Source organism: Schistocerca nitens, chromosome 12 (genome assembly GCF_023898315.1).
Source record: "Schistocerca nitens isolate TAMUIC-IGC-003100 chromosome 12, iqSchNite1.1, whole genome shotgun sequence".
NCBI classification, from domain to species: Eukaryota; Metazoa; Arthropoda; class Insecta; order Orthoptera; family Acrididae; genus Schistocerca; species Schistocerca nitens.
The window spans coordinates 130,104,726-130,122,420 of NC_064625.1; the positions used below are offsets into that span (position 1 = coordinate 130,104,726).

The 17,695-nt window shown below is 43.6% G+C and overlaps 1 protein-coding gene across 1 annotated transcript in view; it reads right to left on the minus strand.

Annotated features, from left to right (window-relative positions):
* LOC126214956 (C3 and PZP-like alpha-2-macroglobulin domain-containing protein 8) overlaps window positions 1-17,695 on the minus strand; it is an 877,403-nt gene that overhangs the window by 34,544 nt on the left and 825,164 nt on the right. Inside the window, exons 26-27 of the mRNA XM_049941592.1 lie at window positions 14,655-14,820; window positions 13,362-13,560 (exon numbers count right to left, since the gene is read on the minus strand). Coding sequence (XP_049797549.1) covers window positions 13,362-13,560; window positions 14,655-14,820 — 365 coding nt within the window. The remainder of the gene's footprint in view (window positions 1-13,361; window positions 13,561-14,654; window positions 14,821-17,695) is intronic.

A 17,695-nucleotide genomic window follows, 5' to 3' on the forward strand; every position in this document is an offset into this window, starting at 1 on the left:
GAGAAGAAAATTACCAGGAAAAGATAACGGCAGAGGAAGAAGCAACTCCCAGACCACATCTGTGGACTGAGAAAGTGATGAAATCAAATAAACATCACTACAAGCGAACATTTAACAAACAAAAGGGTATAGTAAGGGTTAAGTTGTTGCAGGGGTGCAACTTAAGAAAGTCTGATTTTCTTGACGGAACTTAATTATTTAACTAATACCTTCTCGCACATTTGTCTGAAAAAAAGCACTAAAATTGCCACTTACACAAAAATGCGAAATGGAGAGTAGGGAAAGCTTAAACGTTACTTCATTTTTGCCCCAAAACTGAATTTAACTATGTAAAAAATAACAAAATAACACAAAAGCAATGATTTCTTTTTTCAGAAAAGCTAAGCATATTATTATTATTGTTATTAATATTTTTATTATTATTATTGGCAATGGCTGTAGTTGTATAATAGGACAACTGTTGTACAGCTATTAATTTCACTCTCGTATTTTCCTCAATCTCAGAATTTGTAATCAAAATTTGTGAACATGCAGGATGAATACTCCCGAGCCGCCACTGCGTATTGCTAATACACAGACAGAAACACACTTTATTGGTTGATTACACAATTGCAGAACAATCAAATGGTTCAAATGGCTCTGAGCACTATGGGACTTAACATCTATGGTTATCAGTCCCCTAGAACTTAGAACCACTTAAACCTAGCTAACCTAAGGACAGCACACAACACCCAGCCATCACGAGGCGCAGAACAATCACTGGAAGCAGTTACTTCCATAAAGTACAGCGTTTGCCGTAAGTCAATTATCAAATACGTGTTTGGTGCAAAAATATTAAACTAAAAAAAAAAATACTAATTTCGTCTTCTTCCTCTTCTTCTTCTGTGGCACTAAAACGCTTGATAGGCCTTCGCCTCCTCAACAGTCTTTCTGTATACATCTCTGTTCTCTGCTTTTTTCTTCCACCCTCGGTCAGCCAACACATTGTCAGTCATCTAGCTCTAGGTTGGCCCATTCTTACGGTGGAATACAATCCACCTTTCATTATTCATTTGGCCTTCCTGTCATCTGCCATGCTCTCCATACGGTCCAACCAGGATGTTTTTGAGATTTAATAAATTCTACTATATCTTTCCCTAGTATAAGTTTTTGCGTTTCATGGTTATACCTTGCTCTCCAACCGTTTGCCTCCATCATGGGCCTATAAAGTTTTCCTTTCAAATGCCCTTTGATTGTTCATATCTGCTTCTGTCGTCGCCTAGATTGCTTATCCATATGTAACGACCCGTTGCACAAGAGAATAGCATTCTCTTAACTTGTTTGACCTTGTACTTGGAGAATTCTTGAATACCCATAAGTTTGTATAATAGACTTTGTTTCCTGCTTATATCCTTTCTCTAATACACTGCCGCAAACTGTTATCGCTGTTATAAATTATGTGTCCTTTTGGAAGTCAGATCTGGAAGCTGGAGCGATCTGGAGAGATTGAATAAGAGCTTCTGATCGTTCTTTCTACCAGCCTGTCGTCTTCTAAAGTTGTGTCCCCAGCGCAGAAGGCAGCTCGTCGGTCGTGGGATCTTCGGCGGAGGCTGCTACGCTGTCAGTTCTAACCTGTGATTGTGCCTTTTGCGGGATGCCACTTGCCCATGTTAGTGTCTGTACCTACAGAGGGCAACATCTCTAGTACTGACAGTGACGGTAAGCGACTCTTCTCATTAAAGTATCCTGTTTAGTTATTATTAAAATATTCACACATTTTACACTGTCTTTTACAACACCCGACATAGCTTTCATAATTGTATGGTAACTTTTCGATCCAACTTCCGAAATATGATACACATGACCGGCTTTCCGATATGCACTAGACAGAGTGAGTATTACACATTCACATCTAACAAGGGAACCTCCCCATCGCACCCCCCTCAGATTTAGCTATAAGTTGGAACAGTGGATAGGCCTTGAAAAACTTAACACAGATCAATCGAGAAAACAGGAAGAAGTTGTGTGGAACTGTGAAAAAATAAGCAAAATATACAAACTGAGTAGTCCACGTGCAACATGTGGTGTCACCGCCAGACACCACACTTGCTAGGTGGTAGCTTAAATCGGCCGCTGTCCATTAGTACATGTCGGACCCGCGTGTCGCCACTGTCAGTGATCGCAGACCGAGCGCCACCACACGGCAGGTCTCGAGAGACTTACTAGCACTCGCCCCAGTTGTACGGACGACTTTGCTAGCGACTACACTGACGAAGCCGTGCTCATTTGCCGAGCAGATAGTTAGAATAGCCTTCAGCTAAGTCCATGGCTACGACCTAGCAAGGCGCCATTAGCCTTACATAGCAATTGATACTTATCGTATAAAGCATGTCTCATCAAGAACGATGTATACAACAAGGATGGATTGAAGTTAAGTATTCCAACAGCTACGTACTTTTCTTTATAGCATTCATTACGTATCCTGTTTCAGACCTCACGCCATCCTTCGTGTGTTTATAGCGTGCATAGCGGTCCCCTCAACTCACACTGTGTCGGCACTTCTGTCGACACATCACAACATATGCAACTTCAAGGCGAATGTGCAGTTAGGAGCGCCGTGGTCCTGTGGTTAGCGTGAGCAGCTGCAGAATGAGAGATCCATGGTTCAAGTCCTCCCACGAGTGAAAAATTTACGTTCTTTATTTTCGCAAAGTTATGATCTGTCCGTTCGTTCATTGACGTCTCTGTTCACTGTAATAAGTTTAGTGTCTGTGTTTTGCGACCGCACCGCAAAACCGTGCGATTAGTAGACGAAAGGACGTGCCTCTCCAATGGGAAGTGAAAACATTTCATCGCAAGGTCATAGGTCAACCGATTCTTCCACAGGAAAACACGTCTGATATATTCTATACGACACTGGTGATGGCATGTGCGTCACATGACAGTAATATGTTGTCGACCCACCTAACTTGGAGAATGGGTAAAAAGATTCTTCTACCTTGCCCGATTTAGGTTTTCTTGTGGATGTGATTATCACTCCCAAAAAAGTGATCGCATCAGACGGACAGACGGACAGATAATAATTGTCTGAAAACAAAAAATTAAAATTTTCGGGCAAGGTAAGACTTGAACTACGGACCTCTCACTCCAGAGTTGCTCGCGGTAACCACAGGACCACGGCGCTCCTGACTGCATTATCCCCTTGAAGTTGTATATACTTCTCGTGGACTACTCAGTTCGTATATTTTGCTTATTTTTTTCATACTTCCACATAACTTCTTCCTGTTTTCTCGATTGATCTGTGTTCAGTTTTTCAAGGCCTATCCACTCTGCCAACTTATAACTAAATCTGAGGGGGTTCGATGGGGAGGTTCCCTTGTAAGTAACACACGATACTGAGATACGTGACCGACCCTCCAGAACGGCTGAAACAGAGTGGCTAGCGCAGCCGATGTACTTTGTCTTCGAGATGCGCCGAAGCGACCCGAAGGTCTCCGAAGCACTTCAGCTGCAATATCGGTACTCTTGTATTTCTCAAAACTAGTGAAATTTAATAAACAAAAACGATAGACTCATAGAGTAACCACGAGAGATTGTCATACTAAAAACTGGGTTAAATACAATGAAAAGTATAGAAATAATTAATAACAGAAGTTAGGCGTTTTGGCGCCAGCACCCGAATGTCCCGGTCAATCAGATGCAAGTTCAGTACAATTGCCGGACTCTCCCACGGGACTGGTACATACTCTACCATCTGTCGCTTATACGAGGTGTGGCTAGAAAAAAACCGGACTAGTACTGGTGAAACAATAAAACGAATGCAATAAGGCTGAAAGTCGCGTGGCCTGTCACGTGACTCTCGCTCCGCCTACTGCTCGAGTTTCATCTGCCTCCTGCACTCAGTCTGCCCGTGGCGTCTGTTTTAAGTAGTTGACGTTTTGTCTGTGCGTCGGAAAATGTTGAGTGTACAGAAAGAACAGCGTGTTAACATCAAATTTTGTTTCAAACTAGGAAAATCTGCAAGTGAAACGTTTGTAATGTTACAACAAGTGTACGGCGATGATTGTTTATCGCAAACACAAGTGTTTGAGTGGTTTAAACGATTTAAAGATGGCCGCGAAGACACCAGTGATGACACTCGCACTGGCAGACCATTGTCAGCAAAAACTGATGCAAACATTGAAAACATCGGTAAACTTGTTCGACAAGATCGCCGTTTAACAATCAGAGCAGTGTCTGAGTTAACAGGAGTTGACAAGGAAAGTGTCGAACAAGTTTACCGATTTTTTCAATGTTTGCATCAGTTTTTGCTGACAATGGTCTGCCAGTGCGAGTGTCATCACTGGTGTCTTCGCGGCCATCTTTAAATCGTTTAAACCACTCAAACACTTGTGTTCGCGATAAACAATCATCGCCGTACACTTGTTGTAACATTACAAACGTTTCACTTGCAGATTTTCCTAGTTTGAAACAAAATTTGATGTTAACACGCTGTTCTTTCTGTACACTCAACATTTTCCGACGCACAGACAAAACGTCAACTACTTAAAACAGACGCCACGGGCAGACTGAGTGCAGGAGGCAGATGAAAGTCGAGCAGTAGGCGCAGCGAGAGTCACGTGACAGGCCACGCGACTTTCAGCCTTATTGCATTAGTTTTATTGTTTCACCAGTACTAGTCCGGTTTTTTTCTAGCCACACCTCGTATACCTCACTCCACTTTTGTACCATGTGCTACTTCACGTGTATCAAGCTGCATCAAGGCGAGCATCTAGCAAAATAAAATGCTGGCTACCACAGCCAGGAATATCACACTGGTTAAGAGGACACTTCAATAATGGATGCGGCTGACAGCTTTAAGGGGCTCCGGAAAGGCTCAAAATCATGAAAAGTTCAATTTTTACTTTTTTGCGTTTTCTGAATCTGCAGACTATTACCTTTTAATAGATGTATAATTTATTCAATTCCGAAGACTACAACTATTTTTAAATTTTTTTTGAAATGTGTTCTACATGGGCGTGACCCACTGTGGCGCTGTTAAACTGCTGTCAAATGGTGTTATTATTAACGTCCGTGTTCATCAGGTACATTTTAGTGATGTGAGACAAAGTATAAAACCTATTTTCAGAGACTTAGCAGCACCTGAACTGTTGAAAAAGTGTATTCACGGAAATACTCAAAACCCCAATGCAAGTGTAAATAGTGTTATATGGTCGAGAATCCCCAAGACTGTATTTGTTGGAAGAGAAACACTTCACTTTGGTGTGTATGATGCTGTTGCGACTTTCAATGATGGCAACATTGTAAGGTGCAAGGTATTTAGAAATATGGGAATGAAGATAGGTTCTAACATGCTACGAGCGATGCTTGCTTTAGACAAGGAACGCCTTCGGGCTGCAGACAGGGCTGTAAAGAGTCTAGAAATACAAGCAAGAGTAAACAGGAGGAGGAACAAGAGGAAGCTGGAGGAGGAGTTTGCAGAGGATGAAGATAATTCATCCTATGGACCTGGAATGCACTAAAAAGTTAATCCAATCTTTGTCGCTCGATTCCCAAAACTTTTATTTTCTCATACTAATTACATGTTTTCTAAGGATCTTCCAAACATATTTGTTTCAAACTTTCAGTAAATGTTACACAGTACCTTCTGCATAATTTAACACAGCCTTTTTCCAAAAAACTGTATATTTTTGAATATATAAATAAAAAATTGCAAAAGAATGTTGTGAATTTTCATTACAATTGAAAAAAAAATCATCTTTAATAACTGAACTAAAATTTTGTAAAATCCCTGTGTTAAGTTGTAGCCCATATTCCAATAAATAATCTGTAAAAAGTTCAACTTCCTACCTCAAATACTTTGTGAGGAAAGATGTAATTTATAAGCGTTATTTTAACATTGCAAGTATAGGGCGTTCCGGAGCCCCTTAAAACATTTATTACAAGCCTTCAGGTCATGTGGCGTTCTTCTTACCATGGGTTTACCGCAAGTCCAAATTTTGCTGTTTCTGCTTACATTGCTTTCTACAATACTTTATGGGTGTTTACATGTCTTGCCTCAATCATCTGCATATGCAAATATCTGCCATGCCTTCAAATGGTTCAAATGGCTCTGAGCACTATGGGACTCAACTTCTGAGGTCATTAGTCCCCTAGAACTTAGAACTAGTTAAACCTAACTAACCTAAGGACATCACAAACATCCATGCCCGAGGCAGGATTCGAACCTGCGACCGCAGCGGTCTTGCGGTTCCAGACTGCAGCGCCTTTAACCGCACGGCCACTTCGGCCGGCTTGCCATGCCTTCGTCATTATTGTTTCTCTCTTGTCTTTCTTTGTATCAGACTATGCAGTGCTAAGTTGAACAGGACTGCAGACAGCACTGTTCCACTCCATCTGTGAAGTTAAAGCTCTGGGTCATTTTGTTTTTCATCGTTGAAAAAAACTTGAAATTTTTGGTAAGGTCTTGCGGGACCAAACTGCAGAGGTCATCGGACCCTAAGCCTACACGCTAATTAATCTAACTTACACTGTGGACAACACACACACGCATGCTGTAGGGGGGACTCGAACCTACGGGGGGAGCCGGAGCCGCGCAGACCGTGAGAACTTTTGCCTTTGTGTCCTTAATTGTTAACTCAGCTAACCTTCTTAGCTCGTCACAGATGTTCAGTTACTTTGGTATTTTATATAATGCTGACCCATTAGCACTATCAAAAGCTCATTTATAATCAACAGGGAGGTAGTGAAGATGTATGTCATACTCATAAAATTTTTCCATTATTTGTCTCATAACAAACAATTGTTCAGGAGTGTCTCTATCTGGCGGAAATCAGACTGCTGTTCTCTGAGGACATTCAGAGTGTACTTATTTATCTTTTCATTCAGCACTCCGGAAAATAACTTCTACGCTGTACTCAATAAATATTGACTTATTATCATTACAGAAATACATGTAGAGTTCAGTCAGCCTGCAAAAGATGCTCAAAGTTGTAACAACAACAACTGTACATATAATAATTTTTTCCTCTGATTTTCGATAAATTAGTGTAAGCAATGTTTTGATTTCATTTCTTTTTCTTTTCGTGTCATTATGTTAAAGAAACTGTAAGCAACTTTCGATGTGAATATTAATATTTATGTTAAATATCAAGCAATGCTATAACATAATTGAAGTGTAACCCATGTTGAATCTATTGTAACATGTTTAAAATTGTAATTGTGCTCCTGGTCCATACGTAGGCAATGTATTAGGATATGTGGAATGTAAAACCTTTGGTGAATACCCTGTCTGTAGGGGAGCGGTAAAAGGTGGATGGAAGGCGAGCGCGGGAAAATGCACACGGGCGCGGCACGGCATAACGGGCTCAGCAAGATAGCCGGAGTTGGGCATCGGTCTGAGAAACACGCTCTGGATCGAGGAGGCTCTCCTGGAAAACGTGATTTCATTGAGCCTCGGATGTGCCGTTTCCGACGACTACACAGCATGGCTATATTCTATAGGCACTAAATTGAAAAGGATTGCGACGCTAAGAAGAAGCAAAGTGCCGATACACCAAGAGCCATAGGTGTGATTGTATGTGTGCTGTGCGCCTCGCCATCTCACCGCCCGCCAACCGCCGCATCGACAGGAACAGGTTGAATCTTTAGAATTGTATTCGTGTGGACCAGTGTAAATTTTGTTCCTGACTGTTCAATAACAACTTAACTTTTACCAGAATTGTCCTATCAATTAATTTTCCTCATCACTAACCTAGACAGGGTCCTTTCCACAAGTTGTGCAATCCGAGTGTCCCGAAATGAAGATTTAAAGTTTATGTTAATAAGAATTACCTGCAGACCTATCTATGCTAGAAATATGTTTAAGGAGCTTTATTGTTAATGAAAATATAAGCAAAGAACAAAGGTCTGACAAAGTTGGAAGATAATTTTGGAATTGGTTTAGTAATGAAGCTTAATTAATTTGAGACAGAAATAATGGTAGTTAAATGAGGAAGTAATAAGACAAAAGGAGTAGTAACTCATATATTGTAAATCTTGAGTGCTTAATGCTTCGAATAGTTAATAGTTTCAACACAGTGATCATAACAGTTTCAGGGTCCCCCCTCCACTCTTTTCTTTTCTATTCATTTAAATTCTGAAGTGTACTGAACTGATTTGACCAGCAAAGTTAAAGTCAATATAAAACCTAAATTTATCAGTGTTTTACCCTTATTAAAATTGACATTGTATGGGTGTTTCAAAAGTGCTATTTCTATGCTATGCTATGCCCGATTTCAGTCGGATCAATAGACAAAACGCAGTTTGTAGTAATCATTATAGTGTAATGTTGTGTATTTATTGCTTGTTCAAATTAGTACCGAAAGGGAAAATATTAGTTCAGTAGATTTTTCTGGTTCTAAAATTTTCCATATAATGCAGTATTACTACGTGTTGTTATGCTTGTACGTACATCCACTTGTACAAGGGAAAAACTTCCTTAATGCCTAATTAGGCTGGCGACCGTATTATTAACAATTGGTAGCATCTGCTGTGTATGTTTCTTGACCGTCCTAACGTGTACTTGCACTTTAGACTTGCTTGACGTATCATTGTTGTTACTGAGTGGGTGTAAGTCTGATTGTGCCTCCATTCAGGTACACGCGGTCAACATATTTACTAAAATCCTTTCTTATAAGGTGAAGCCCGTCAACTTATCATAGTACAGACTTTAAAGAGTTAACGTACGCCCGAGCGTAGACGTTACAAAGTGATTTCCACGCTGTTATAAACAAACATTGCATTTTTTCAACACTGATTTACAAATTTTATTCCAAATCTTCCAGGGCCGCAGGTTTTCAGTCTCTGATTGGAGGAGTTTCCTCAAATGCTCAATCTCACGAATCTTATCAGGATAACCCTAATTTTTTTACTATGCCCTAGACTTCTGGGTGTGACATCTGCGGATCGTGCAGGCCCTGTATGTCAACCCATCGATCAAAGTTTTCATTTATAAAATCTCTCACTGTAAGTCCCTGGAGCTTCGGCTCCATCTTGTGACTTAATCGTCTGCGGATGTTAAAAAAGTGGACTATTCTCCATGTCTAAAAACACTTCTTGAAGCTTATCTAGGTAATTACAGATCTGACAGTACCGTTAAAAAAGCATGTTAGTCCACAGCTGGTAATCTTCTGCCCATACATTCACGCCAGGGAAGTTTAAATTTGTCTCCATCGACACCTTAAAAGCCTGGATCATCTTTATTTTGACCTTAAAGGACAGTTGGTTTATATGCTGCCAATTTCAGGTTTTTCTGAATTGTTAATAGACTTGTTCTTGCTAATCCATGCTCCTTAGACGTTTTCTTCGAGATTTAGTTGGTCACTGCATGAAACAACTTTAATATTCTCTTCTGTAGTAGCAATCTTTCTCCTAAATGAACGATGGAGCTCCATATCTTAAATTTATGTAGCGAATACCTTGTCGAGATGAAAATTGTATGTTTAGCAAATGTTCCACAAACAAATCACAAACATCACTGTAATTATGGTCATCTTATCATTGCATTTGCAGAACAAATACATGCTGTTGTTTAGTTAACTTTCCAGTCATCATTTTCTGGATAACAACAAGTAACATAACCTCAAACTGCTAGTATCAACTGATTTAGGGATACTACACATTACACAAGTTCTCGAATGACTAGCACCATGCCCTGCAAATCAAGGTCCCAGAATCAGTAATTAAAACTTAGCCATGGCTTCATCGTATCTGGGAGTACGTGCACTGACAAAGTAGAATGGCCACATAAAATTAATCACAGGTGAGGCAGATCCCCGACTGAGATTCAGTGGAAGAATCCTCAGGAAATATACAGAGTCCAGCCACATTCATTTGACCACCTGTCAGAAACCTCAATGACCACCATTTGCAGTGCAGACTTGCAGGAACAGAGTGACTGAGGCTCTCGAAGATACCAACAGGGATATGGAGCCATGCCAACTCTAGTATCACAGCTAACTGCTATACGTTTCTCAGCTGAGGATCCATGGTGCAAACAGGCCAGTCGAGATGGTCCCACAGATTCTCGATTGGGTATAAACCTGGGGAGTTTGGTGGTCAAGGGAGTATGGCAAAGTCATCTTGGTGCCCTTTGAGCCGCACACATAAACTGTGAACTGTGGGACACATTGCATTGTCATCCTGGTAGATGCCATCATGCTGAGGAAAAAACCAGACTGCATGTAAGGATGGGCATTGTCACCAAGCACAGATACATACTTGTGTTGCTTGATTGTGCTGACCAGAAAGACGAGATCACCAAGTGAATGCCACGAAAATCCGGCCCAGACCTTCCTGTCAATTGTTCCAAGACCATACACACCAATGAAAATCTTTCCTATGAAGCGTAAAATGCGATTCATCTGTAAAGGTCCCTCTCACCACTCAGTGGACGTCCAGCTGCGCTATTGGCACGTGAATCCCAGCTCCCATTGCCAATGAACAGCAGTAAGCATGTGTACATGAGCCAGGCACCTGCTGTAGAGGCCCTTACAAGGTAACGTTCACTGAACGGCCGGTGAAAAGACACCCTCAGTTCACCTGCTTGATCAGTTGCTCAAGAGTTGCACGTCTGTTCGCCCTTAGGCATCTCCACAACCATCGTTCACCACTGTCATCTATGGCCCATGGTGCAGCACTGTTGCCTCGGTACGGTATTTAGATAGCACTGTTTTACCATGCACAGTGTATCTTAACCATATTAGCACATGAGCCATTTACAAACTTGGTCATTTCACAAATGCTACCACACTTGGCTCAAAGTCCGCCACTCATGGTCTAGTGGCTAGCGTTGCTGCCTCTGAGTCCCGGGTTCGGTTCCTGGCTGGGTTGGCGATTTTTCTCTGCCTGGAGACTGGGTGTTTGTGTTGTCCTAATCATATCTTGATCATCATCTTCTGTGATCGTGGCTAATATGGATTCTGTAAAAACTGGACTGTGTAAAAATTGGGAGCTTGTACGGATGCTGATGTGCATGCAGTTGAGCGCCCCACGAACCAAACATCATCACCACTTGGCCCAAATTCCTATGATCGAACCCATTTGCATGTCAGATAAATCGCTCTGTTTCTGCACTATTGCAATGACTGCACTGTTCACCACATCCCTGACACACTTTATATAGACTACAATTGCCATCTGTGAGTCGTTATTGCAGACTGATGTCGAGCTTAGGTGGTGGTCAGATTAATGTGACTGGACTGTACAGTAGACCCACAAAGGATGCAGTCTACGAAAACCTCATTTGACTAATATTTGAATATTAGTCATTGGTCTGGGGTCCATACGAGATAGGACTGTTAGACCAAATAGAGATGATCTAATGAAGAGTGACACATTTCGTCACAGGTTGATTCAGTGAGGATGAAACCGTTACGAAGATACTCAGCCAGCACAAATAGCAAAAGCTACAAGAGGGACACTCTGCATCACAATGAGGTTTTGAGAGTGTACGTTTCTACACTACTGGCCATTGAAATTGCTACACGAAGAAGAATAGACAAATATATTATACAAAAACCGACATGTCATTACATTTTCACGCAATTTGGGTGCATAGATCCTGAGAGACCAGTACCCACAACAACCACCTCTGGCCGTAATAACGGCCTTGATATGGCTGGACATTGAGTCAAACAGAGCTTGGATGAAGTGTACAGGTACAGCTGCCCAAGGAGCTTCAACGCGATACCACAGTTCATCAAGAGTAGTGACTGGCGTATTGTGACGAGCTAGTTGCTCGGACACCATTGACCAGACGTTTCCAATTGGTGAGAGATCTGGAGAATGTGCTGGCCAGGGCAGCAGTCGAACATTTTCTGTATCCAGAAAGACCCATACATGACCTGCAACATGCAGTCGTGCATTATCCTGCTGAAATGTAGGGTTTCGCAGGGATCGAATGAAGGGTAGAGCAACGGGTCGTAACACATCTGAAATGTAACGTCCACTGTTTAAAGTGCCGCCAATGCGAACAAGAAGTGACCGAGACGTGTAACCAACAGCACCCCATACCATCACGCTGGGTGATACGCCAGTATGGCGATGACGAATACACACTTCCAATGTGCGTTCACCACGACGTCGCCAAACACGGATGCGACCATCATGATGCTGTAACAGGAACCTGGATTCATCCGAAACAATGACGTTTTGCCATTCGTGCACCCAGGTTCGTCGTTGAGTACACCATCGCAGGCGCTCCTGTCTGTGATGCAGCGTCAAGAGTAACCGCAGCCACGGTCTCCGATCTGATAGTCCATGCTGCTGCAAACGTCGTCGAACTGTTCGTGGAGATGGTTGTTGTCTTGCAAACGTCCCCATCTGTTGACTCAGGGATTGAGACGTAGCTGCACGATCCCTTACAGCCATGCGGATAAGATGCCTGTCATCTCAAGTGCTAGTGATACGAGGCCGTTGGAATCCAGTACGACGTTCCGTATTACCTTCCTGAACCCACCGATTCCATATTCTACTAACACTCATTGGATCTCGACCAACGCGAGCAGCAATGTCGCGGTACGATAAACCGCAGTGGTGATAGGCTACAATCTGACCTTTATCCAAGTCGGAAACGTGATGGTACTCATTTATCCTGCTTACACGAGGCATCACAACAACGTTTCACCAGGCAACGCCGGTCAACTGCTGTCGGTGTGTGAGAAATCGGTTGGAAACTTTCCTCATATCAGCACGTTGTAGGTGTCGCCACCGGCGCCAACATTGTGTAAATGCTCTGAAAAACTAATCATTTGCATATCACAGCATCTTCTTCCTGTCGGTTAAATTTCGCGTCTGTAGCACGTCATCTTCGTGTTGTAGCAATTCTAATGGCCAGTAGCGTAGAAGAAATTCTTTTGGCAATTTGTGGTTAGGTGTTATTGGACCAAACTGTTGGGGTCATCGGTCCCTAAACTTACACACTACTTAATCTAACTTAAACTAACCTACGCCCGAGGGAGGACTCGAACCTCCGACGGGGGAAACCGCGCGGACCGTTACAAGACGCCATAGACCGCTCGGCTACCCCGCGCGACTTTCTAGAAGAGTCTAGTAAAATATTGCTTCCTCGTATCTATATCTCATGAGAAACCATGAAGGTTAAATTACAGAGCTTCGAGCCCCCAGGAAGACTTGCCAGTAGTCATTATTCCAAAGTGTACAGAACAGAAAAAGGGGGAGGTGATTCTGACACACAGAAACCCTCATATCAAACTGTAAGGTCGCTTGCAGAGTGTAGATGTACACGTAGCAGATCAAGGTCTGACATTTGGCGCTGAGTTGGTTGGTAGGGGTGGTTCATAAATGGTTGATCCGTTTCGCTGTATCAGCTGTGTGCTGACCTTGTTGTGAGGCGCCGAACCATGTGAGGAGGTCGTCATCGGCACCCGCAGTCAACAGCGTGGCGCTGTGGAAGAACACGTGTGCTGCCACGTGAGGGCGCTCCGCTGGGTAGACCCGCGCCAACGCCGGCCGGGATGACGTCACTGGGTAGACGCCACCAGCTGACAGCTGCACGCAGACTGCACACTGGGAGGTCACCTGCCGAGTAACAAAACAGCAACCATTTGTAATGGGCTTGTAGTTGGAAAGAACACATGGGCTGCCGTTTTGGGGAAGTCTGGTTTGACTGCATTGTAACAGCTGTTGTTCTTATGTCAGGGTCGAGGAAAATGACTTTTCCTCATGATGTGGTACTTATGACGGGCAACGGCCTTGCCACAGTGGATTTACTGGTTCCCGTGAGATCACCGAAGTTAAGGGCTGTCGGGCGTGGTCGGCACTCGGATGGGTGACCATCTAGGCCGCCATGCACTGTTGCCATTTTTCTGGGTGCACTCAGCCTCGTGATGTTAATTGAGGAGCTACTCGACTGAATAGTAGCGGCTTCGGTCAAGAATACCATCATAATGACCGGGAGACGGTGTGCTGACCCCACGCCCCTCCTATCCGCATCCTCCACTGAGGATGACATGGCGGTCGGATGGTCCCGGTAGGCCACTCGTGGCCTGAGTTAGTTAGTTAGTGGTACTTATGTCAGGGATGAGGAACCAGACATTCTCATCCCTGGAGCCACATGAATGTACATATGGGATTGCTCCAGCGGTTCTGTTTGCCTCTACCAGCATATTACACAACAGTGCAGTTCATGTCAGAGTTCAGGACGAGGATTTTGGCTGCTGGCATGGCACTCATGTCAAAGAAGAGGAATCAGACATCGATTTGCATGGAACCTTGCTGTATGCGACAGGGGTATGAGATAGCACCATTAGATCTGGTGGCCTCTACCAGCGTGTGATTCAGCTGTGGGGTTTCCCATCAGGGTTGATAAGACTTTGGTTGCTCTATGATACTCACTCCTGATGAGGAACCTGACTAGGTTAGCACTGGATGCATAACAGAGGTAACAAACTGCTCTATCAGTTCAGCTGGCCTCTACCAGTACCTCTTAGACTACAAAGTTTGCTGTGTATCTCCTGGAGCTGTTGTTCCCAACCATCCACCAGACATAAGGAACCATCTTTGGTAAGTAATGGAACCACGCTGCAAGTGACGTTGGTATGGGGCTAGTACGATCAACAGGCTTTTACTTTGGAGTTTAGAAGAAGAATTTGGCCTGCGACTGTAGTACTTACACCAGACATGAGGAACCAGACTTTGTCGGCCCTGGAACCATGCTGGACGTCCGCTGTGGTCCCATTGCTGTCCACCAGCACGCTGCCGCTCCAGGATGAGAGCTGGAACCCGGAGAAAAGGCGCACCTCCAGTCTCAGCACACCAGATGGTTGGTGGGACTTCCACCTGAAACACCAGACCACACCACACCATGTCACACCGACTAAAAAGTTCAAGAGGGGATTTAGGCCACGATGATTATGTTTGCAGGCAGCTTGTCAATATATAATCAGCATCAACAGTTAGCAATACACCCTCAGGAAGGCGCCTTGCAACAGTCGCCGAAACGTCGGAATTTTACAGATGACAATGCGGGCTCAAACCCAGAAGAATTTTATTGACTGTGACAAGGTCCGCAGAAGCCTACGTTTACATCATTAACAGTATTTTACATGGGATGTACTAAAGGTACTGGAAAGCAGGTGCAAGAGAAGCAGATTGTGGAGGGAAACAAGAAGTTATAAGAAAGAATAAATAAGTACTCAAATTATTGGAGGAAATTGGAAAGCAGAGGACTGTGTTGCTCTTGAAACTATCAATTTCTATGCACATCAATCTGGTCCATAATTTGTTCCATAACTGGTAAGGTAGGGTTGCTGTGAACCAAATATTTGTTAATTCAAAATATTCCCTGTTAATGTTCAATTAAAATCAAAACCATTTTTTTACAACCACACATCATATCTAAAGATATCTAAATCTGATTGAACACAATAAATTAAATTTTTATTTCTTCAGAGGACAACTACAGCTTACGTCCTGGGGTCGTAGGCTTCTTCGTGTACCACCATCACTGTCATAGTTTGCTGAGCAATAAATCGATTTTTTAACCAAAATGTTTCATTAATGTGTCAGACGACTACCAGGAATCAAGGCACCCCTCTAATGGTAGCCCACCCAAAGTGGTCAACTGCTGGCATTCTGGCCTCTGCCACCCTTACTCCACCACCCAGCTCAGAGAGCTAGTCACTCAGCTTGTATGGTGGTACTTAAAAGTTTATGACTTAATGATGCATAGCATGTGTAAAAATGGAAGGTGCTTTGCAGTTTTGTTTAGAGCTGGTGCTTACTGCCGTCCAGTGCTGCTCACATCAAGGCTTCCAGAGAATAGTTATATTCAGTCCACCTGGCTAGCCGCGCGGTCTAACGTGCTGCTTCCCGAGTGGGAAGGCGTGTCGGTCCTTGGAGCGAATACGCCCAGCAGATTAGTGTCCAGGTCTGCTGCACCGGCCAGCATGTGGATGGTTTTTAAGGCGGTTTTGCATCTACCTCGGCGAATGCGGGCTGGTTGCCCTTATTCCACCTCAGTTACACTGTGTCGGCGAGTGCTGTGCAAACACTGTCTCCACGTATGCGTATACCATAATTACATCTGGGGTTACACTCGTCTGGTATGACACGTTTCCAGAGGGAGGGGGGGGGGTCTACTGGGGGCCGAACTTCACAATAACCCTGGGTTCGGTGTGGGGCGGCGGTGGGGTGGGTGGACCGCTGTGTCCTGTTGTTAGCCACTGAGGGCTATGGCGGGACGCAGCCTTTCTGTCGTTCCTAGGTCACCGGTTCAATAGACACAATGGTTAAATCTCACTGGCTTGTGGGGTCAACAAAGGGGGATGTGCAGGGCAGATTAAACTCAGCCGCTTCACGATCTGACGTACATTACAATCATGGAAAATAGAAGAAATAGTGTGAGATAAATAGAAGACGTTTATTTAAATTTCGCCCTAGTATGAGGATGCTAAACAGCTTTGCTTGAAATAAGCGCTGCACAGGTCGTGAGCGTTAGTTTCCTTTGAGAATTGAAGTGGAACGTTGTTGCTATTCAAGAATGCCTTGGAGACGACGAAGACGCCATTGTCATCAGCTCACTGAATTTGTATGAGGTCATGTAATAGGGCTGCGACAAGCTGGACATTATTTCTGAGATATTCCATAAAGAACTTTCAGGAATGTAGACACTGTAAATGACTGCTTAGAGCAGTGACCACGAAAATGCACGGTCGCATGAAGACATGGTTCCAGATGGCCACCGGGCACTACCGAGAGGAAACACCATTGTGTTCAGTGTATGGCTCTGGCGCATCCTACTACATCTGCAGCAGCAATTTGAGCAGCAGGTGGCACCACAGTGACACAACGAACCGGTACAAGGATAGCACCGATCCAGACGCCCTGTGGCGTGCAATCCACTGACCCCAAACCACCGCCACCTGCGGCTTCAGTGATGTCAAGCGAGAGCTCGTTGGAGGGCAGACAAGAAGTCTGTTGTGTTTTCTCATAGCTGGTTCTGAGTCTGTCTCAGTTCCAGTTACGGCTGTGTGACGGTTGGGAAGAGGCCAATTGGAGGCCTGCAACCTGTGTTGTTGTTGTTGTGGTCCTCACTCCTGAGACTGGTTTGATGCAGCTCTCCATGCTACTCTATCCTGTGCAAGCTTCTTCATCTCCCAGTACCTACTGCAATCTACATCCTTCTGAATCTGCTTAGTGTATTCATCTCTTGGTCTCCCTCTACGATTTTTACCCTCCACGCTGCCCTCCAATACTAAATTGGTGATCCCTTGATGCCTCAGAACATGTCCTACCAACCGATCCCGTCTTCTGGTCAAGTTGTGCCACAAACTTCTCTTCTCCCCAATCCTGTTCAATACTTCCTCATTAGTTACGTGATCTACCCATCTAATCTTCAGCATTCTTCTGTAGCACCACATTTCGAATGCTTCTATTCTCGTCCAAACTATTTATCGTCCATGTTTCACTTCCATACATGGCTACACTCCATTCAAATACTTTCAGAAATTATTTCCTGACACTTAAATCTATACTCGATGTTAACAAATTTCTCTTCTTCAGAAAAGCTTTCCTTGCCATTGCCAGTCTACATTTTATATCCTCTCTACTTCGACCATCATCAGTTATTTTTCTCCCCAAATAGCAAAACTCCTTTACTACTTTAAGTGTCTCATTTCCTAATCTAATTCCCTCAGCATCACCCGACTTAATT